The sequence below is a fragment of the Dreissena polymorpha genome, chromosome 12 (assembly GCF_020536995.1).
Source record: "Dreissena polymorpha isolate Duluth1 chromosome 12, UMN_Dpol_1.0, whole genome shotgun sequence".
In the NCBI taxonomy this organism is placed as follows: Eukaryota; Metazoa; Mollusca; class Bivalvia; order Myida; family Dreissenidae; genus Dreissena; species Dreissena polymorpha.
In genome coordinates, this window is record NC_068366.1 from 68,881,838 (window position 1) to 68,906,770 (window position 24,933).

At 33.9% G+C, this 24,933-nt stretch overlaps 1 protein-coding gene across 7 annotated transcripts in view; it reads right to left on the reverse strand.

Moving 5' to 3' along the window:
* Positions 1-18,815: 18,815 nt before the first annotated feature.
* The window catches only part of LOC127854197 (histone deacetylase 8-like), a 45,786-nt gene continuing 39,668 nt past the window's right edge, over positions 18,816-24,933 (reverse strand). For 3 of the 7 annotated variants that reach the window (XM_052389229.1, XM_052389227.1, XM_052389226.1), the window contains 4 exons: positions 24,430-24,602; positions 22,203-22,297; positions 21,120-21,225; positions 18,816-20,700 (listed from right to left, as the gene is read on the reverse strand). In XM_052389229.1, coding sequence (XP_052245189.1) covers positions 20,678-20,700; positions 21,120-21,225; positions 22,203-22,297; positions 24,430-24,602 — 397 coding nt within the window. In that variant the 3' untranslated portion in view covers positions 18,816-20,677. The remainder of the gene's footprint in view (positions 20,701-21,119; positions 21,226-22,202; positions 22,298-24,429; positions 24,603-24,933) is intronic. The other 4 variants (XR_008036956.1, XR_008036957.1, XR_008036959.1 and 1 more) reach the window with 4 other exon arrangements.

Here is a 24,933-nt window from a genome sequence, read left to right on the forward strand (position 1 = left end):
ATTTAAAGAAAACAAATCGCAATTTCTTCTGTCAATTCATATTACCAAACAACCTCATAACGTCTTACAGCAAATTGAATTGTTTTCACTCTCGAAAATCACGTTACCGTTTTTGGTAAGTGAATCTGAATATAATAACATGAGATAGATATTTACGGTAAGTTGAACCTCTCGATATGATTAAGAAATCCCATACGTTCTTATTCAGTTAGCACATGGGTGTTTAATAGGTTATCACCCATCGGGCTGGATCGAAAGTAACGATTTGCAGAGTTTTCAAATTCACAAATTTTCCTGGCTACGAATGTCGTTAGACGCCGGATACAACACATAACAATAACTAATAATAAGAAGAAAAACAGGTAGATCAACTATCGAAATACAAAAAGTTTATTAAAAAACGCTCAAGACATATATAATGCAAAATATTATCATTGTTTGAAAGGATACTTTTCTAACAGAAAAATATGTATTGACTGCTTATATGCTGGCGGAGAATTTATCAAAGCAATCGTCGTATATCCGCGAAAAATATGTGTAAAAGACATTTAATAAAACGGATGATCGACACTCAAGAATCAAGTATGCAGCACAATCGTTCATTTATCGATACAATATTTTGATTAGAAGGAATAAATATTCAAAACGCTTTAATTAACTTTTGCTGTTAAATATTTGTAAATGATCTTATTTAATATTTTTATATGAATATGACACATAACTGGCAAACGATCAACTTCTAAACAGAGTGCTATGAATATTGTTAAATTAATGGAAATATTTTTAATAAACCATTCATACAAACTTGTTTTATAATATATAAATTGTAAAACTATGTTTATGCACTTGCGAGTAGGGTATTTCTTATATGTTGTGAAGTCTTTAAAGTAATGAAATGTGTCAAAATTATGCGAATCAAACGCGCAAAAGAAAAGATGTCGTAACTTAAACATTTAAAAAAATATAACAAAAGAAACACCGCAAACATTTCTAGGAAAGAAGTTCTCAAAACTCGTGTAGTCTTTACAATACAGAACAATTCATAAAACACAATCATATGTATTTCGATCAATTATACAAACATATGTATGCGGCATAACTAACATCAAATATTACACAATAACTGGAATATTTAGTAATAATACATGAAGGGAGATTTTAGATGACCGCATTTTGGTATGCAAGGACAAAGAGATCGCTTAATAACAGATGGCGGTGTATGTGTCTGAATATATCCGTTTACAAATGCAAATTAAAACAACCTAAGGTACAAATGAATTATCTGGAATTACTACAAACTTACTACTGTAACATTTCTGTGATATAAATGTGAGGCACAGTATACATGTGGACAAAAACAAACAACATCAAATTCTGTCAAACATGTCCGGATTATTGAATAAATATTTACTTATCCGCGGTTGTTTTATTGTGTACGTTCAATATCGACAATGTGAAACATAAAATCATGTTCAATAGACAGGATAGTACACAAAATATTCTCATAATAAGCCTAAGTCTACTTCTCATACAATATTTGACAATTAAGCCCCCCCCCCCCCCCACACACACACACGATGTCTTATGCTGAAATGAACAGCTGCTAGGCACCAGATAGAACTGAATTAGAAGTAAAGAATTCTGCGCACAATGGTCGTTATACATGTAATCATCAGCACTGCTATTTTGATCTGGATTATCATATTCTTCACAATTGTTCAATCAAATGGCTCGTACTTGAAATCTCTTTCGCGAAATTGTTACATGTGTTTGTGAAAGGATGAGTTGTAGCAGAAATGATAAACTATTCAGATCCAATAAGATTGTTTACTTAGGTTATCAGACAGCGCGGTTTTTAGAACCAATACCTTCATTAGTAGATGAGTTTAATCATGCTATGGAAGAGAATTTAACATACATCGATGGCATATTTGGCATGTTGAAAGAAATACAAGTTTCAATAAATTATATTATGCTGCAAACATTCATCTTCTCGTACTCCGCCAACCTATTACCATATCTTGACATCAATATACTTTTATATCATCAACAAAGACAAACATTTTGTAAAAATATCTACATAAATTCTGTTCACTATACAACTGTGTACATTTTTGTCAAGGTTATTTCATAAGGGAAAGACCGGTTTCAAAAAACGTATAAACGTGCGGCAAAACGATGACCCGTACCCAGAATCGGCATTCCATTTTTCGGGAGAATAAACTGGACGTACTCGATGAAAGACTGAACGCTGTCGAAACATAACGTGTCTTGATACACGATGAATGAGCTGAGAATAACGGTGAATAACAATTCGATCATTTTGATCATGCTCAAGTGAAATGATTTAGTGTGAACATTTTACTGAGGGTCAGGGTCTGATGGAAATTTTATAATGATAACTTTACAATTTGCACAGAAAATGATTAAGGATTCAAGCTGTTACAAATGATTATACAATTGTACAAGTTTATACAATCGATGAATAGATAATAAGCGACAACGATGGAGGCACTAAGACAGTATCTTCCCACTAGGGACAACTCAGTACATATTAATCGTTTGGTTTAAACAGCAAATATCTTCAGAAGTAGGACAAGAGTGATCAACTTTCAGAGTTCAGCCACTGGTTTGGTTCAAAGTCCAATTCAGTAATCGAAAGTGTAATGCTCATTTTTATGTTGAACCATATTTAAGTAAAACGTAATTCAACGAACTCAATAGTCACAATGCTTTTTTAAATTAAGAAGATAGCCTAAGATTGTGTTTAAACCAACTTCATTGAACTTTGTTTTTTGTAAGAACGCACTGAGCAATTTGTAGTAAAACAACTATTTTGAGGAAGAAAGTCCTTAAAGGCTGAGACAAAACGCGTATTGTGTTTGGAGATCATACGTTGCCACCAGTTATTACAGTTCGGTCATTGAAATGAGCTTGTTTGAATATTGTAAAGCAATATATAAGAGTCACATCTGTATAACGCAGCACGATTATTATTGTACAATCTAGCATTCTATAAAATTCTATGAAACACAAACGCTGCCCTTATAGTGGAGTCAATGCGTTTGGAACTCTATCTTCTTCTTGGTCGATACACAGGACATTTAAAAAGATCAACGTTTTTGCTGTGATTGTTTGTACAATAAGGAATGCTCATATTCAGACAGATTTTGTTTTTAATTTAATACAGAATGTTTGTTGTTAACGTTGGTTTAATTTAAAAAAGATGTGTATGTTGTTTGTATTCAAAGTTATTGTTTCCCAATAATGTGTGACGTTTACAATTAAAACCAACAACTGTTTTGTAAGTATGTATTACTATCAAAAGTAATCAAAGTATAATATTGATTTATATCATTCACACATCCTTCGAAAAAGGCGGAACTTAGCATTTGCATTGTCCATCTGTATGTCTATGCAGAACATCCTGTCTCGGTCATAATGTTAATATTTGTTTTTGTATTTTAAAATAACTTTGCATAAATGTAAGCCGTCATAGCACATTATGATGCATGCACACCCATTAGCGATACCTTGATGGTCAAGGACACAGCACACCCATCAGCGATACCTTGATGGTCAAGGACACATTTAGAGTTCCAAAGTCAAATGTGTACATAAAAAGCTTATTTGTTGTATAAGTTGAAATTTAACAAAAATCTCCCATTACACGTGAATTAATATATAGGTTTGTTTTAATCATTTAAAATAAATTCATTGTTTAAGTCCAAAACAATATAAATATTAAACGGTCTTACATATTAATTTACCTAGCCATCGTATTATAAAATGATGTTTAAGTGATTTTTTTCAACAAACGTCTCTGATTACTCTTTATTCCGGAATGGAGTGTGTTTTGCTCATTTTGCTTTCCTGGGAGTGAGAAATAAATTAAAGAAATTATATGAATGGTAGTGAGCAAACATTAACCTATAATTAATTTACAACAATCGATTAAAAATCAAGCTGTCTGGAAAAATCTTTACACGCTGTATCTCATCATTTAAATAATACTAATAATAGAACGTAAAGGCATTTATTATTTTAATGCCAAAGTCATGATTTATTTTGAAATCGACTCCATCAATGTAATTGCTTGTTAGGTTTGATATTCTAACGTCGCTGTTATCTTATCAATGCGATTTCTTCCTTTGAATAAATCACAGTCTAAAATTTAAATTTAAATTTAAATATTATTTATTTCGAGCGAATGTGACTGGTATAGATACATATTTTGACTGAATACAAAAGACTCAGTAATAGCATCCTTATTGCTGTTTGATTTTAATCATTTCGAGACAGATTCCAAAATGTTAAATATATATTTCTATATGTACATTTATATTTTGTGTAATTGCATATTAAACAGATAAAGTCTTTTTTGACACCATGCTCTTTTACTAGCAAACTGAAAGACTCGTCAACTAAGACATGAAATCAATGGATAAAGACAGCTAGGCAGTCCGATAATCAACTCTGTCATCTCCTCCCAGAGTTTGTAGTATGGATTGGTCGATGTAATTGCTCGTGGTTCAATTGGCCTTCTCATGATTATTTCCTTATTATGTCAGATAATGGCTGGTGGAAGACGAGATGACTTATAAAGATAATATTCTATGACCTTCACGAAAGTAAAAAGGTTCTTTGGCAGAGCACTTTTTGTATCCGACCCAATGTAGTAGTGCAGCTATATTTGTAGAAAAAGGTGTAAAATAAGCGAAACAAATCTTTTGCTTCCAATTACACCATACTTAAAGCCTATGAAAAATGCAGTTGCGTAATACACACACCTCAGACCAGACACACGTTTTTAAGATCACAATATAAATAAATGTGTTTGATTTTAATTTGTGCAGTATGCAAGGACAACGTGTGAGGCCGAAGCGCATTTATCTGATGGTTCACGCACGTTTTCAGAACCCATTCGTTCGTTGGACATTTGTATGATAAATACGACGTGCATGCATCGTTCATAAAGCATACTTGCGTAAATCAAGTGATTTGTGCACATCCCTGCGATTGTTGAATGTCTGATGCGCGGTTGTTTCTAAGTTGATACACCGTATTAGCAGGTTCGTCGCAATAATGTACTACTGTGAACAAACTACATGTACTTGCGGGCGATCTCTCCGTCAAAATGTCACGAATTATTTGAACAAAAGGGCAAACATCCACTATGTAGTCATAGGAAAGAGTATGACCGTGTTAAGTTTAATAAGTCCCCATGTGGCATTTGTACAAGGTTTTAGATGGTTTCATTTAATGACATCAATTCAGTACATTGGCTCGATTGAAAACGTAATTTTGACGCCGAACACTGGCGCTCAAATTTTATCTCCGCGCCCTTTATGTCATTTGTGTTTGGGTGTTTTTCAGAATAAATGAAGCTTGTTTCCCTCGTTTTTTTTATCGCAAAATATAAATTAAAGAATACGCGATCGACGCATTACCGGTGAATGAACGTATACATTAATCTTCTTACAGTGACTAAAATGCGTCTGTTTCAGACGTGCGATCAGCGTCAGTCGCAGGACCTGCAAGGCTTCGTGCGTCGTCGGCAAAGACACTTTTCGTTCCCGTTCGACTTAATTAAAAATAAAACTAGGAACGTTGGTCCTGTTCACTACGTGCGAATGGTGCAAGAAAAATGGTTGTTTGAAGCACGACCGACGCATCAAATTAGGCGCTTGAGATTGGTGAAAAGATGCACTTTTGAAGTATGTCAGACGCACGTTTCCGACACAATTCTTTGACATATAAATAAGTTTTGAAGTGATATAATTAATTGTGAACGACATCAGTGTCCATAAAAATCACATTTAAGAAGCGTACTTTGTCTGACCCAAATAATATACAGTATAATGCCGTTGTAAATATATTGCTTTATTGAATCCAATCATGTATGTAAATTTCGTTAACATTTGTAGAACACAACTTTGATTGATTGCATGCTTGGTATAATTATTATTTTAAACCGTTTGAATCTCATTAATCGGATTATTTTCGCGTCTTTACAAATCTATTTCAGGAATAACTCATCGAATTTCTACTTGATTGACATCTTTTTGCAAACATGTCGCGCAAGCATCACAGTGTAGAAATATCAGTGATCAGAATGTTGACATAAGCAAATAGTCAATGGATTAGATGTTACGTAATGTTTGCTTGGTTACACCTGAAAAGAGTTTTCATAAATATATATATACAGCAATATGTTTAATTCAAACAGAACAAAATCGCAATAGACATCAACACTTAAGACTCAAGTCTAGATACCTGCTCCAAAGAATTATTAGTTGAAATGATGAAAGTTTAAGTTGATTTCCGACGATTTCGTGAGCAAATGACGTGAGACAGTATTCACTTTGAAAATATTGTTTTAAGCAAATTAAAATAATACTTGTAAACAGTTGCACATTTTATTACAGAGAAAATGAAATAAAATTTGGAAATAATTGAACAATTTTCCAGACTGAGATTTACGGCAAACATTAAGGAAATATATCTTCCACAGATGCTTCGTTAACATAATCTGGCAGGACGTTATTTTTCGATTGAGGCATAGGAAAAATGGATAAATGATTTTTCATGAACACATAGAATATTATATGTAATTGTACGCCTTCTATATTTTACATTTTCATTTACGCTAATATATACGCGTTTTAACCTTAAATATTTTTTTTTATTCATCTTAACATTATTTTATTATTATTCAGTCATATTTATGTATTGGGTCGAACGAGCTCTTTTATCCATAAATATCGAAATGTCATTGATAAGCGGATTTCAAATTAGGCATTGCCTGAACACTTTATAGTTGTTAAAATGAACACCCATCTCCATCCCTTCTCCTTTTGTTAAAGTATTTTCTAACAGTCTATACCATACCGTTCCCATAAATGATATTCAAACAATTGCACGCACATATCAGAATTCAAAAAGCATCTGGAAGTGAAATGGATTATCAAGATCTGTCAATGGCGTTGAAAATGTATTATATTGAAAACGCATCGCCGGTCGCGTGTTTAATCTGTTATCTCAATTTTAATTTAGAATTCCCCATTTGATTGCTGTTTATCTTTGAACAATGCCTGGCGAAGAGCTGTTCTTTATTAACATTTAAATTTTTGAAAAATATGTGAACAAAGGAAGGGTTCACAGTAAAAAGTGAACGTCTATTTTTGTTAATACATTTTTATTTACACTTTCAAGTTAACAAAATAATGTAGGCAAATAACTTAGTTACAATCTAATAGTTCTCAACTGATTGTATTCTGTTATAATGGTGTAATCATTCTTGTCATCAATCATGTATGCGATATTTTTATATTCCCCTTTATTATATTTACGAAAATTTGTATATTTGTTGTTAATGCATTTCCTAAACGTATTGCACTGTTTGTCAATACATCTATCAATGGTGCTTTCATAATAACATGAGAAGTCTATAGACGCTTAAGTCCTCGGCTCGTTATGAATTTTCGCCATAAATAAATCAAACTTGAACTTACATCCACAAATGTCTTCATATCGGGTTAAAATTACTACGGACACAATGAAGTACAATACACATTCAACTTGATTTAATCATCGAATTATCGAATTTGATTCATTAACGTATTAGTTGCGCTGATATTGTGTGTATCACTATTCAATATTTGTTTGAGTATGCGTATGCCAAAGTGATTGTAATTATCGGCTAATCGGCCTGGACGAAAACCCACAACAACCAGATAGAAAGAGCAGGTCAGCATCAACAGCATGCACGAACAAAAGAAGTCAAAAATAGAGAATGTGTTTGTACATATCATCAATGCCTGCTGTAAACATACTTTTAAGAGTACAAACCCTTCAGGTATTAGATACCTCCAAGAGTTCGGAAGCAACTAGCGAGGAAAGATTGTCAACTACAAATGGCAAAATGACAAGATGCTATCACAAGACAGCAACCTGGTCCTAGACAGTCGCTTCCTCATCGCATGATATTAAAACAGCCGGACCGAAGAACTGAATCAAAATCTTGTCAAAGAAGAAAAAAAGTATCACGAACATATTGCGAGACATCCACACAAACATCATCAATACCTAAAAAGAAACAATACCTAAAGTAGACAAACAATCGCAAGAATGTCAGCATGCAAAAGAAAACCTTACCTAAGCCAGAAAGTAGGCTGATGCAAAACCAGGAGAATAACATCAAACTCAAAGAAAGAAAGACCCGATAAGATCAAGCGGAAAACGAAACACACAAGAAAGACCTGAAGACAAAAGAAACTTAAACTTAACCTTGTGAAAGGCACCACCAAGCTGTAGAGACTAAATAAATCCTTAAATGACGAGCGCAACAGAGATCAGAAGATCACCCTAGTAGAAGAAGGAAGAACCATGACAGAGAGGTGACCGCAAATGCTTTACCTCAAGCACAAACCACAGTACTAATTGTATGAGAGAAAGACGTTTTGAAGGAAGGAAGATAAAGAGATCAACAAAGACAACAACTCTTAAAAGCTATGACGAAAGAGATTATACTAAAAGACATAAGAATTATATCAAACAATGAAAGATAAGACATCAACATCGCCTGCCAATACCACAAACGAGATGACCAAATTCCTCGACAAAAAAGCATTCAGGAATTCACGCTTAGGTAGCAAGGTGCGGGAAAGTGAAAATAAGGAATCATGTGCTGAATAAAGAAAAGCAAGAGTTATACATCCTAAGCTACTGACCAGTAGTCTGGTTAGCTGCTTTTCCAATAATATGTAGCGTACTGTCGAACAACGCGTTCAGTGAAAGCTTGAAACAGAGGGCCGCAGCGCGAAATTATAGTCCGGTGTCAGACAATACAGGATTATGGAAGACCATTACAGAAATCTTCAGCCATCCTTTTAAAACTCAAACTAATCTGGCAATCTGACCCTTCACAACACTCCGCTCCAATATGAAGATCCATAGACCTACGTGTGGGTCACATGAAAAAAGTGACATGAAAGCAACACGTTGACATGGCTGGAACAAAATCCAGTAGAATACTTAAAATCCTAAGGAAGTGCATCAACAAAGGGGTGACCCAACGAAACAACCCGTACGACGTTTTACCAAGGCACGGTAAACCTCACCTGGAATACGGATCCAACTCCTGGATTGAGGCTATGCCGTTCCATACATTCCCAGCATGTCAGGCATCACACGAAAGGAATAGTGAGTCATCGTAGAAAGAGAGATTTTACTTTTAAAAATTTAAATATAGCATTGGTAGCAACCCTTGACCCACATTTTAAGATTTGAAATGGCTGGTTAATAAGTGGTGAAAAACTGTATCACACTATTTGGTTATTTAAAGAAGCCAGGACGCCATGAAGGGTTTTCCTCTAAAATAATGGTCTATGCAGAAGACGCTCACATTCCGTTTATGTCATGTATGATTTAATCGCTTGAAAGAAAGGATCTATTACAAAGGCAATACCGGCCATGATTTATTTCGTGTGTAAGATAATAACTTTCATAGTTGGGTGTTTTATGGGAGAGCGCGTATCTGGGTTATCTCTTCTAATGTGTTTGATATGTCGATATTATGTTAGTTGATTAGTATGTGATTCAATACTTACTCGCAAACAGTTTACAAAACGTTTGTTCCGTCTTGTATAAATTAATTTGTATTGTGTTCATGTGTTTATAACATCATCGAATTGGTTAGGACTTTTCTCTTTTTTTATATCGTAAGTGCTTTAAATGCTTATACGTATGATTGGGAAATTTAACAAAACGCAAAATTCTTCGAATATCGCGCTCCTTATATTTACAAAGCATTATTTATCCACTTAAAAAGACGTTGTTCGACGCCATTTGTGTAATTCCGTTTATATACTTCGAAACACCTTTAGTTTCTTGGTATCAGGATGATTAAATTAAATTGGAAGTTTGATTTATTTATACGAACGCATGCTCAGTAAACAATACCCGTGTAATGATATACGAACAAGCTAATTGGCCCTATTTTTTAAGCGATTCGACTACGTTCAGTTTTTAAGAAAAACAACACGATGATTGTGATTGTTTCTATATCTTATCTTCTAACTACCAACCAACATGTAATCCTCATTCCCGTCGTTTGGCATTTCAATACTCGCAGAACTCCCTGAAATTAAACGCGCAGCATAATTGTATTATCCAGTAGGAGCAGCATCCTTGTATTGTCTAATACATGTTCAAGGCTTATGCACTACTTGTTTAGAATATGTGCATTTATCACACGTGTGTAGTTTATGTACACGGATAATACTTGTCTAGTATATGTACACACATCATAATTGTTTTGTCAAGTAGACGTACACGTATAATATTTGTCTTTTCTAGTATATGGTCATGTGCATATCAAGTAAACAAGTGAGGTTTCTTCAAGTTTCATTAGTAAGTATGTTCCCGATATCGTAATAAACCATTAAGATGGAATCTGTGCGTGTTTATAAACATGTCATATTAAAATAACAATAGTATTCGCTGGTAAAAAAGCAATAAATTGATCATTAAGTGCAGCGTCATATAAGCGTTTTACCTAATACATTTCTGTTGAAATTATATTCAAATATTATTAAATGAATGCAAAGGTTATGTTCAAAATTATATTTAAAACCTGTTATGTACACAAGATGCCTTTATTATGCACACATGCATACTATTAAGTGAAGTACATGGATTTGAGGGCCGAAATAACAAACTGAAGGCCAACTGTTTGCCAAACACTAACGATCCATCATGAAACGCAAACTTTGTGTACATCAGTAGCCTATATAAAGGCCATTTAAGATTCTCAAAATGCCTTTACTAATGATGTCAGAAAGTATGGGTCTAAAATACGCGTGAACAAAAACCTTGCGTGCTATTCATGCACGAGGCAAACGAATCTCGGTCACAGATCCAGTCCTCCCTCGAGTAACAAAATGTCAACTCCTCGCCCCACATGTGATAATATTGAACGTAACATAAAAGGTGTGTTGCTTATATACATCTATTGAAGCGGTATGTCCAAATAACTTGAATACACCGTGATTATATAAAAAATAACAGCTTATTAGATGCAGTCTAATTTTTAAGTCTCGATATAGTAAACCAAGATTATCTGAAACTTCTACATAAGCTCTCTGTTGATTTATAAGCGGTCATTAAAATGTTTAGAACAGAATACCATTACAACCGATGTCCAAAATAGCAGAACGAGACGACGCAGAATAAAGGCTAACAATGTCAACTCTTTCATGATTGAGTAAAGGATCCATATGCAACCGAAACGCTATCACACGCAATATCAATGCCATGTAGCTATCTAATTGGTTTTAAAACAATATTTCAATAAATTTGAGCGGACACTTGGTGAGCCCTACCCCATGTACACCACTGAGCAAATAGAAGTCTCAACATGAAGTGACGACTAATATATAATTTTTAATGTTATAAAAGCTATGTGTAAACTATTAATTATCTATAAAATATAATGATCACAGTAAATTCTAAATAGTGTACATATTTTTTGTTTATTGTATCCAACATCAAATTGTTAGTAAACGAATGACACTTTCTTATGATTTGAAAAAAATAGCAGCCGGGATATGGTAAATAATATTGGTATGTGAGTGGAACAAAGTATAATTTTTATTCAAGTCTGTCCTCAGGTTGTGTTTTTCCCAATACGACACAAGTCTGTCCCCAGGTTGTGCTTTTTCCAATACAACATAAGTCTGCCTCACGATAGTGTTTGTCTTATGCAACACATTTAGTAGTTTTTGTTCAATACAACACAAGTCTGTCCCACGGTTACCGTAGAGTTTGTTTGATACAAAACAAGTCTGTCCCACGGTAGTGTTTGTTTAATACAACACAGGTCTGTCCCACGGTAGTGTTTGTTCAATACATAAGGAATATTACGCTAGTCAATTGTTCCAAGAGTTTGTATCACTCGAATGGCTTGTGTGATGACGTATCACACGAGAGGCGGAGCCTCGAGTGTGATGCGAAATAGCACAAGCCACGAGAGTGATACAAACTCTTGGAACAATTGACTAACGTAATATTCCTTTTATTATATACAACAACTAACGAAAACAGTTAACAATTGTATTTTTTACTTGAACAAAATTGACAAAACAATGACTAAAACGGTACGCCATAGTTTATTTAAGAAGCGTATGAATTCAGTTTATGTAAATTAACGTGTAAACATTCGAACCGGGAAAACACAGGTTTCCGACAAGCTTACCTTAATGCCATCGTTAATCCAATGTTTAAAACAATTAATTTGGCAACTTTAATCCGATGTTTATAACAAAAACGTTGAAACAATATGCACTTCCACTTCTATCTTCCATGTCTGTATCGAAACTTAGTTTAAACCACACTATTTTATTGTATTCCTATCGAAATATACATTAATGCATGACAAACACACACTCCAAAATACATTTTGAATTCGTTCGATGTTTTTAACAAATAGTTTACTGTTAAAAAAACACCACGTCCGACAGGTCCTTAAATTCCATAGAGTTTAGATAAAACTATTGTGTTTCGTCACAGAAATGACGTCAAACGATGTACTACGTAATACATTTCGTAATATAAAATATTTCCATTTTCGGTGCGCGTAATGTGACGTCATTAAATGGGTCGAAGTAGTCCGGCTAATATGGTAATACGGAATTGGAAACATCGAGTAGCGTAAGACGGGATTTTTTATTTCAACGATTGAAACAACCTGTATTTTGTTAAAAGCATTAAACAAGTATATAATAAAACACAAGTATGCCCCACGGTAGTGTTTGTTTAATACAACACAAGTCTGTCCCACGCCTGCGTTTTGTCCAATACAATAAATGTTAAATTAGTCCTTTTATAGCGAGCAATTATAACATTTGACTGCGGATAATTTCTTTAAGTTGGTTATTTAACTTGGTACAAGGTTTAATCCTCTTGCAAGTAATCAGGGCTGGTAATTTTGAGTTACTAACTTAGTCAGAATCTATGTAATAGCTTTGATTCTATTTACCCCTGTCCGGGAAATTCTTCACCAGCGAGATTTTACTCGGACATGTCAATTTCATGATAAATCAATGCATGCTACACTACATCTTGCCTTATACTATGTTGAAGAATGTAGTGACATGTTACGTTCGATAGTTAAAAATGCTGGCCTTGCCATTGTGTGCAGTATATCGTTACACCATTCAAATCAAAGAGGCAACACTGTTATGTACATAAATGTGTGTATCATTGAACATAAGTTTTGTTTTATTTGTGTGATAATGAATCTTCAATTTAAATTTCGTGAAGAATAAGCAAAAAGCAACGTAAGGTCATTAAATGCTTAATGTTACTAAAGGCTTAACTATACACAAAGACTACAACAACTGCAAACCAACACACAACATTTCGAAAATGCTAAACTGTATTAAAAGCAACTGAGTCTGATACGGAGACATGCTCTCTATGGGAAAAAACAGCTAATAAAAACTAATTTAATTGTTCAAGTTAAATCTAGTATGCCGCTGGGACATAAGTACGATGGAAAAATTGGTTGTAAAATGCCCTATATGAATGTCTTACAGATGTATTTTCAGGCATTTATAATCAGAATGTATGTTTCATTTTAATTTGCAAAAAAACTTAATTTATAAGTTTAACCTATACAAAAATGTTTTGAATGCAAACACACATAAAAATGTTAAACATAACAGCGTGAAAATAGTCATAAGAAAAACAAGCAATTTATCAAAAGTAATATTTTAAGCAAAACAGAGTTTGTTTGTTTATTATTTTTTGCTGCTGCATTTCTTTCAGTTATTGCATTCTCTCAAAATGTTTTAAGATTTGTGTTTATTGTTAACAACGATGACGATGATATGATGACTACGGTAGAGGTGGTGGCGAGGATGATCATACTTATCACAATAAAGCAACAGTGTTTTACGGCGATAAAATAATAGATTCGGAAACCGCGAGTAGCTTTACTTTCAAAGAAGCACTACCAAAAGCTAATCCATCTGTTGACTTGAATATTAGACAATAGTGTCAAATATGGCCATAAAAACGTTCGCCCGAGTTTCTGGTATGAGAATAGCTATAACTATATCTGAAATAAAACGTCAACATATTTTGAACAATTGAAAGCGTACACTTAAGGCCGACATGTATACTACCGCCTCAATTTTAAACACGAGTCACACGGGGTATCAAAAAAAAGCAAGAGGGTCTAAAGCACGTAAGTCTTTTGCCTTAGACATGTAGTAACTAACCTGTTTGTGCAGAATGTATTATGTTTGTGTAACAACTGTGGGTTTTATCGAGTTTTTTCTCTTTGTGACACACGTAATGTGATCTGAGAAAATATTAAAACTATTTTAAGTTTTTACTAAAAACAGTTCCAAAAAACTAAGAAATCCCTAGAACTGGGCATATTTTGACCCAGTGGCATGATTTGAACAAAGTTAGGGCAAGACCATCATACGGTGTTGCACATCAATATTAAACCACTGACCCTTGCTACTTGTTTTTCTGAGAATAACAAGTTGAAAGTTATCTACTATATAGGTATACTTAGTATATAAATCATGAAACTATATGGCGTGGTTAGTTTTGACCTCATGCGCACGATTCGAATAAACGTAAAAGATGAAAACGTTCAAATTGTATAAACCAAATATAAAACCCCTGCGGTTTCAGAGAAGCAATTGTATGGAGCGTATGATATTTACTGTGCAAGTCGGTTTTATTATTTGACCCTGGGGTGGGGAATGTTTTGCCTACAGGGGCTGGATTCGAACGAAATAATCACTAAACCACTATAATACGTTACATGCCTATTAACAAACTTCCGAACCTACTGTTTTAGATAAGACGATTTTTATCTGTCACTATACATGTAAAGTAAACACGTCACAACTAGAACATGGCCAATTTTAAACCCAAAGGCATGACTTGAACAAACCTGGTAGATGACCACCGTACGATGTTAAACATTACATATGAAATCCATGACCCTGGAAGGTTTTAGATTTGTTTATACTCATGACTCGGTAAAAGTTCTTTTTCAATCTGGATCTAATGCAATATTAGTGTTTTTCTACCAAACAACATGTTTAATTAACCAGTTCAAAGCAGCTGAAACATTCATTTGGCAAACATTTTTCGAAAAAGCACAGGATTCACATGACGTCTTTTGTTTTATTTCACAACAATTGTTATATTTTCATCAAGTAACTTGACAGAGCGTTCACAACAGATTGTATACAAACAGGTACATTAACAACATTTCCTTTCCTTTAAAAAAATAACTGCCGCCCCCTGGGCAATTTTCTCGTATCTGCATGAAAGGCGCATGTATTCTGAAAGCAATAAAGCGTTCCTCTAATGGGTGAAGATCCTATTCTTCTGGCTTGACTGGCCACTGCATACCTTTAATTACTACAGGTTTAGTATTTTTCTTTGGGTGATATTTACTTTACATGTAGTACAAATCCACTGTTTTGCATCAACAGACACCAGAAAGGCAAAGACAGTTTGTCGGAACCAGGTTTGGTCACAACAACTGAAAATAAAGATTGACCGAATCTCAATCGCTGCATTTTTCAATAGAATCAGTCATAGTTTGACCAATCTTCATTTGTTTAAAAGCAATTCATTCATGCTCATTACTTATTCTCGTTGCTGCTTTTTGCAATCGATTTTCTTTGGGCTCTAAACTTTTATTTCTCAAAATTGACCTCCATTGTTGTTTCTTCATTCGTTCTGTTTCTAAATTATAAGGATCTGATCTTGCTTTCTTCTTTCAATTTAATGTTCCTTCTTTTTAAATAAGTTTCATTTTAGATGATTGCCTAAAGGTTCTCTGTGCGACTCTTTTGTTTCTTTCTTTTGTTTGATACTCTTTATTCTGTCTTGATTTCCTCATTGAATTGAATCTTCTTGCTTTTTCAATAAGCTGTATTGTAAGTGATTGCCTTAAGATTCTCTTTGCGACTCTTTCTTTTGTGTGAATTTCTTGATTCTGCTTTGATTTTCTTATTGAAATGAATGTTCTTTCTTTTTTCAATTAGTTGTATTGTATGTAATTGCCTAAAGGTTCTCTGTACGACCCTTTCTTTTATTTGAAATAATTTATTCTGTCTTGCTTTCCTCATTGACTTAAATGTTCTTTCTTTTTCAATACGTTGAATTGTAGGTGATTGCCTACAGGTTTTCTTTGCAACACTTTTTCTTTCTTTTGAAACTCTTCATTCTGCCTTGATTTCTCATTGAATTTAATGTTCTTTCTTTTTCAATACGTTGTATTTTAGGTGATTGCCTAAATGTGCTCTTTGTGACTTTCTTTTGTTGGAAATTCTTGATTCTGCCTTGATTTTCTCTTTAAATTAAATGTTCTTTATTGTTCAATATGTTGTATTTTAGGTGATTTCCCATATGTTCTCTTTGCGTCTCTTTCTTTCGCTTTAAAACGTCTGATGCCTTAATTTTCTCATTGAATTGGATTCTTTTTCAATAAACTGTATGTTTGTTGATTTTCTTAAGTTTATTTTGCGTCTCTTTCTTTTGCTATAAAATCTTCAGTTTGCCTTGCTTTTTTAATTTAATTCCATGTTCTTTTTCTCTGAAAGAACTTATTTTGTGCTAATGATCTAAAATTTCTTCTAGATTCATTTTCTTTCAGCCATTTTTGTCAGATTGTCTATATTTGTACACAGAAAAGTATGCTTTTCGTTCAATGTTCTTTGTTTGTTTATGAATTTCATGTCTTTCATCATTAGAGTATTTACTTATCAAAGTTGCTTAATTGTCTTCAGAGCAGATACGTGGAAAACTTTCTTTATTGCATAAAGTATTGTGTTCTGTTTGATGACTCATTCTTTGTTTAGTAACAGAACAATTGCTTACATTTTTCTCCCCAACAGTCCATGTGTCATTTGATTTAACATCACCGATATCATTTGTGTAGTCTTCGAGTTGATCTTCAGCATAAGTTTCACAGCAGTCATTATCTCTTTCACAATTCAATCCAATCCGCAGCAATTCAGCTTCTCCAGTGGTGGCAATATGCTTGTATACATAGAGGGCAAGATAAGTACTAAGTTGCGAGGCTGATTTGCCATCAGATGATAAACCAACTGGACCATGAGAGTTGGAGTCAAATACAAAATATTTCTCACATTTTATGAACACTACTGAGCAAATGGCAACAGTCATAATCAGTATGTATGAACTTTGATCAAAAGCAGTATGAAAGGTTATATAAAGATGGAAAATGAGAACTATTGATTTTTTGTATGCATACACTTGAGCAAATTTCATAATTATTAACAATTATTTGTCCATCAATAATATTCACTGAATTTGGAAGTTAAACAAACGCGAATTTATTTGATAACTTGGAGAGTTCTGTTGTTATTGTATTATTTTGTGACATGAGGATTGCTTATATACATGTTAAGTATAAAAAAAAACACCACTCACTACATGAGCACGAATAGTCGAGTGTTTTTAAGTGCTAGACTTTTACTCTAATGGTCAGTGCCTCCAGCCCAGTTGAGGATTATTGTGTTTTTTTTATTTCTGTAATTGTACTCTTGTTCTTTACTGAAGCAATTTAGTTCCAATGTTTCTATTAATAAATTTAAAGTATTTGGGGGGACCTTTCCACGTTTTGGTAAATTGACAAATTAAAATAAGTGTTCCAGATTCGCAAATTTTCGTTGTAGTTATGATATCTGTGATGAAACAGTAATACTTTCCATTTACCATGCTCTGAAATATCCATTATAGGCATCTTTTGACGATTTAAAAACCCTGAAAATTATAAAACTTTGCAAGGCCAAACGATTGAATAATATGGAGAGTTCTGTTGTTGTCATTATATTTTGTGACACGACCAGGATTGCTTATATAAAGTATAAAATACATCACGCTCTGTATGAGCACAGATGGCCAAATAGGCTAAGGGTTAGACTTTTACTCCAGGGATCAGTGGTTTGAGCCCAGTTGAGGGTTACTTTTTTTTTCTTTAATTTTATTTTTGTCTCTTTATGGAGCATTTTAGATCAAATGTTTACATTTATCAATATGCATTTAATAAAAAACTTCAATACATGCCAAAATCTGTGAAAATGTCCCTTTAAAGACAAACTTCAATACATGCCCAAATCTGTGAAAAGGTCCCTTTAAGGCCTCGTTACACTCGTGCATAAAGTGAACGAACAAAACAGAATGCAAATATAGTAAATACTCCATCCTTAAAGTATATTCTAATTTAGTTAACCAGTGCAAACTCGTGGTTGTGGATATAGAACATCCCAAACACTAGTGAAGGTATGTCGAAGAACTTTTTTGTGAACGTTTTCACGATACAGGTTGTATTTCTAAACCGTCCCACGGACATGCTGGGATCTCCATAACATCTACTTAATACTCATTCTAACAATCTATTCCCAATATGGCCCTCTATCCACATACGAAATTTCATGAGCCTGGATACAAAACTTGTTGAGGTCTTGCAGGAAAAGATTTCTTCAGACGAATGAATCAGAGATACAAACATCCGGTGAAACTGGTTGGGCACTCATCGTTTCCAGAGGGGTCGCTTCTAAACTAACCTATGTACTTTTCGCATTGTATGATAGATAATAATGCAGAACTGCATAGTGTGCCAGTACACGAGGCTCTTTCACTAAAAATTGGTAAAAATGACAATTCTGTATAGAATTTATTGTAACTATGTTTATGCACTTATTTCGTGTATCATTATCCACCAGATTGAATAAGTTAACAACAGTGAATATGCTTGTGCCTATTATTCGTAAGTGGAATTTTTATTCAGTAAAATATCACTCATACTATTCATGTTTTGAAAGATGCATACATTGACAAATGCATAAAAATCAAACTCAAAGGCCAAAGACCACATTGTGAGCTATATTTGAAGTCAAAATGAATGTAATGCATTTTAGTTGTACATTTAACAAAGCATACAAATGTGCTTTAATTCAAATGTTTTCTTACAATTAATACAAACCATTTTTTAAACAAATTAGTCTGATTTGTATTATAAGATGACATATTTGCTAAAAATAAATGTGTCCTAATATAAAACAAGATGTGTTTGTGAAACACAATGTCCCCCTATATGACGTTTGACCTTGAAGGATGACCTTGACCCTTCACCACTCAAAATGTGCAGCTCCATGAGATACACATGCATGTCAAATATAAAATTGCTAGCTTCAATATTGCAGAAGTTACATTACATGAGCAATTTTGACCCATATATTTGACCTAGAAGGATGACCTTGACCTTTCACCACTCAAAATGTGCAGCTCCATGAGATACACATGCATGCCAAATATCAAGTTGCTATCTTCAATATTGCAAAAGTATTCATAAAATAAGCCATTTGGGCCACATATATTTGACCTCTGACCTTGAAGGATGACCTTGACCTTGACCTTTCACCACTCAAAATGTGCAGCTCCATGAGATACACATGCATGCCAAATATCAAGTTGCTATCTTTAATATTGCAAAAGTATTTATAAAATAAGCGATTTGGGCCACATATATTTGACCTCTGACCTTGAAGGATGACCTTGACCTTTCACCACTCAAAATGTGCAGCTCCATGAGATACACATGCATGCCAAATATTAAGTTGCTATCTTCAATATTGCAAAAGTATTCATAAAATGAGCGATTTTGGCCACATATAATTGACCTCTGACCTTGAGAATGACCTTGACCTTTCACCATTCAAAATGTGCAGCTCCATGAGATACACATGCATGCCAAATATCAAGTTGCTATATTCAATATAGCAAAAGTTATTGCAAAATGTTAAAGTTGGCGCAAACCAACCGACCAACAGACCAACCAACAGACAGGGCAAAAACAATATGTCCCCCACTACTATAGTGGGGGACATAAAAACATGCTTATGATGAAAATTGATTACACTGATATAAAAATAAATATATGTATTATAACATTTGATAAATTATGCTTACAATAAAAAATAAGTTTCATACACAATATTTCTTTTCATTATGTTAAGACAATCAAAATGACAAAACATGGATTTTACAACTTCAGAATTTCAAATACAGGTCATAACTCTAGCAATATATTTTAAAAATTAATCTAAAACAAACAATTATTTATTTATAACAAATATCATGGGATAAACACAGCCTTCACAGTCCTCTCCTATGGCAATATGTGAACATAGTTGTTACCATTTTCTTATAACCTTTAAATATGAAGGGTTAGGGTGTAAAATATACTTGAAAAGAAACATGTTAGATACAAACACCTTGAGCATTTAATATATTTTAACAAAACCAATATTGAAACAACAAACTTCATAATAACAAATATTGAAATTCTAGTTATACAAATCAATAACATAAATTCTGTATTGCTTTACATCACCGATGCACAAGACAATCCCATCTCAGAAACAGATTCAGCTCATGTGTTACGAAATGTTAACTCATACCAAACATAAGATCAAATTAAACATGACAAAAAAGGTCTACCGCTTATAAACATCTATTGAAATGTCTGAATGTCTTGAATATCGCATGATTCGCCTTTAAATAACAACTCATTAGCAATTCAAATCCAAAGTGAACTGATTTGTAGGTCTCAAGATATTTGGCTCAGATTGTCTGAAAAAAATGGATAAGAAATACATATTTAAACAGATGCTCCACAAATGGACAAGTTTAAATGAAATGCCATGGGGAAAAAACAGCTGTCAGGAAAAGGAAACTTAATAACAACATACAAGAACCCTCATGCCCAGAATAACAACTCAATGACTTGGTTACAATTACGACAATCTCTTATTTGCATGCCTTATTACAACAAGAGTACACTATTTTTAGCACATTATTGAGATTTTGGACAAGAGATTTGGTGATATAAATAATTAATTACAAGATATTCTTGTATTCATAGCTTTATAGAACAGCTATCGGACAGGAGATTGGGAGATTAAAATAATAAATTACAAGATGTTCTTGTATGCATAGCTTTAAAGAAAGGCTTTCTATTGGTCATAAGTGTGAAATGATGTGCTACATACACAGAATCTGTGAGTACAGTGCCTGCACACTCTCCTGTGTGTTGTGGTCCCCTTGGTTGCCTGGGGTAACCGTGAGTGTATAGTCCGGACCATACTCCATAAGGTACTGGAAATAAAAAGTTGTGTACTAGTTTTAATTTTAATATGTCAAGCATATATAATTCATCAATGTCTGCATTAAATGAGTAAGTTTTCGAGTCAATTAACAACCATTGTATTCAAACATCTTTTTAATAAATGGATAGAAGCCTGTCAGCAAAATGTCTCTTACTTGTAAATAAGAGCTTTGTCATAGACAAAACAGCAGTCCCTGCATGGCTTAATGTCAAGGTAAGAAAGTGATCTCCATAAGTTTCATTGACTACCTTTCGTACTTTTGAATTATAACATGCTGCAGATTTTTGTCTTGAATTATTCATGTTCTACTGGTATAGAAAGCACATCATTTATTTATCAAGCTGCACCAAGCACATGTTTCAGCTTTGGCTTTTAATGTGACTTGGACAGGCAAGACAAGCTGTTTATGGCCTTAAGTCTAACTTTGACCTTGAAAATGACTTTTGATTAAGGGATGAAGATTTACTCTTGACAAGTTGTCCTTTTATGGTGGTCATTTGTTGTAAGGTATTATAATAGGATAAATGACAAAGTTATAGTCTGGATATGCTGTTTGATAGCAAAATGTAACTTTGAACCTTTGGGTTTAACCTTAACTTTTGAGGAAGAGAGACAAGAGTTACACACAACATGTCATTTTACAAGACAAGCTTAGAGGCACGCAAAAACATGATACTATTGACCATTATGACATGCAATATTGGGTTTTACACAGTCGGACCCGACAATATAGTTCAAAAGAAAACTTTGATGTGATACTGTAAATAAATGGAAGTGCCATCTGATAATTTATATTGGGCTATCTGTTTATTAGAAACTGAAATTAAAACTTGTTTTATAATTGATAGATATAAAATAATAAATTCATGCCCATTAGCTTCTAAATTATGTACATATTATGTTAATCAAAAATTAAATGAAAATGTTTCACAGGTCTTCATTACCTAAACTGCAAGCAAAATCTACCTTATGCTCAGGTATGTCATCAGGTAGTTTCCTTCCCAAGACCACAGCTGTCAGATAGGCCCAACACCTGGCAGTGTTGGCATGATTGTAGCCTCCTAGAAATAACAAGGGTCAAAATTGTCACAAAACCAGGTTTTCAATTTCAAAATAAAAAATATGATAAAGGGAGACAACTAAAACTGATCTGATTGTTCAAAGTAATCCCCCTTGTTTCAAAATAAATCTACTTTTAGCCGTGGCAACCTTGAACTTGGAGACATTGATGTAATTCTTTCGTGCGACACATTGTCCAATGATGGTGAACAAATGTGCCAAATGATCTTAAAATCTCACAATGAAAGACACAGTTATGGCCCGGACAAGCTCATTTATGGCCATTTTTGACCTTTGAACTCAAAGTGTGACCTTGGAGATATGGACGTAATTCTTTCGCGCACCACCGTCTAATGATGGTGCACAAATGTGCCAAATGATTTTAAAATCTCACAATGAACGACAAAGTTGTGGCCCGGACAATCTTGTTCCGCCTGCCCGCCAACATTTGCCTATCTAATAACCAGTTTTTTCCTTCAGAAAACCTTGTTGATGAAACAATGTTGCACTGCTGCCCCACAGGTTAATCATGGACAAAACTTTCTGCTTTTATGGAAATTTAATTAAATTTTTGTTAAGTCTCTCCTTAGCAAAAACCCAGTTTAGGTTGAAAACGTTTTATCCTATTACCAGATGAAAATCGATAGTATAACAACGATTGTATAAACTTGAGCTTTATACTTTCGCTATTTGATCAGATTTGGTTTTTTTCAAAAATTGGAGAATCTTTTTTTGTCAACTACAGAAAAACAAAATAATTAAAAAATGCGATTTTTGATAATTATTTATGGAAAATAGGGAGGAAATAATAGGATAAATAGAATATTATGTGAGTTTTGGATAAATAGAATATTATGTGAGTTTTGGATAAAGATCAAGTTTATCATGCTCGGCTCGAACTATGTCAGCGCTCGGCAAGCCTCGCGCTACATCGGTTCTAAGCCTTGCATGATAAACTTGATCTTTATCCAAAACTTACATAATATTCTCTATGTCCCTGATAAGGCTGTGCAGACGTTGCCCCAATGAGAGAAACAACTTAATTTCAGCACAAGCAATAATAAGCAATTTAACGTGACAGAAAACAGGCACTTTTATTTGCAAAGAACTAAAAGTCATACTATATCTGCAACTACAATTATGCATGTTAAAGCTCTCATTAATATCTAGTTAATTGTATTGTATTACACAAGACAACATTTATTCAGAGTCTGGGATATACAAAAGGTAACATTAACTCTTATTAGGTATTGATGCATCCAAAAGTATCATTTATGTACACATACACTGTATTAGCAAGACTATTGCCAAGCAATATAAGTCCCCTACCGGTGAAACTCCAACATTTTCAGCAATATTTCTAGTCTATGTGTTGCCATAGCAACCAGAATTCTTGATGTAGGAACAAAATTAAATGAAGTGCTTAATCTCCATATTGCCATATGTCCATGTTATAAGTTTCATGAAAAAATATGAAGAACTCTTAAAGTTATCGCAGGATCCACTATTTTCAGCAATATTTCTTGTCTATTTGTTGCCATAGCAACCACAATTCTTGACCTAGGAACAAAATGAAATGACGTGCATAATCTCCATATTGCCATCTATCCATGTTTTAAGTTTCATAAAAATATATTGAGAACTTTTTAATTATTAGGTAAATCAAGAATACGAATATGCTACATATTTGGATCAGTTTCATAAGAAATGGCCAAATTGGTAAAAGCATTGCACTCTCCTATAAGAGTATTCAAGGAAACCTGGCCAGAAAGCCATGACAAAGATGCACACAAATTCCACTAGGGAATAGACAATATATTATATATAAATATATATAAACTGATGTACACCATTTGAACCTAAATGAACGCATTTGAACCTTGTTCAGTTAAAAACTGGGCTTGTGCAGTCTGTACAGGCTAATCAGGGACGACACTTTGTGCTTTTACGGTATTTTTTGTTTATAGGAAGTTTCTTTTAAACAAAAATCCAGTTTAGGCACAAAGCGTCATCACATATTAGCCTGCGAGGACTGCACAGGCTAGTCTGGGACGACACTTTACACATACACATTAAAGCCCATTTATCCCCAGTACAAGGCTCATATAACAACAAAGGAGACTTTTTGCATCACCTCCCCCCAGAAGCAGCAGTGGCCGTTTCCATGACAGCAGAGTGTAGACACACTTTCCCAGGGCGTTGGGCGTCAAGTTGAAGGCCCCATTGGGGTCTCCAGTCAGTCCATCGGCCCCACACTGACAGACAACGGCTTCAGGATTGAACCGGTCCCGAACTTTCAGCAGCACTCTGTCAAGCAGAAATTGTCTTCATGGGAGATTTTCATTCTAAAATAGTGGTTTTTAAATGGTGTCATATTTTTCAGAAAATTACTTTCAAATCATGCAGTTTTTCCATACAATTAACTGAACATAACTGAGAATTGTGTATGAATATCCTACCTCCCCCAAACAATAATGCTTCTTTATCACAAAATGATGGCAAAGCACACATAATTATGTGCTTTGAAAAAGTCATGTCTTAAAATAGTTTGTTATGAGCATTTAGCATTTTTTACCAAGTATACAAGGACATAATGGTGACACTATAGAAATAAGAAAGAAGCCTGATTGGGTTTACT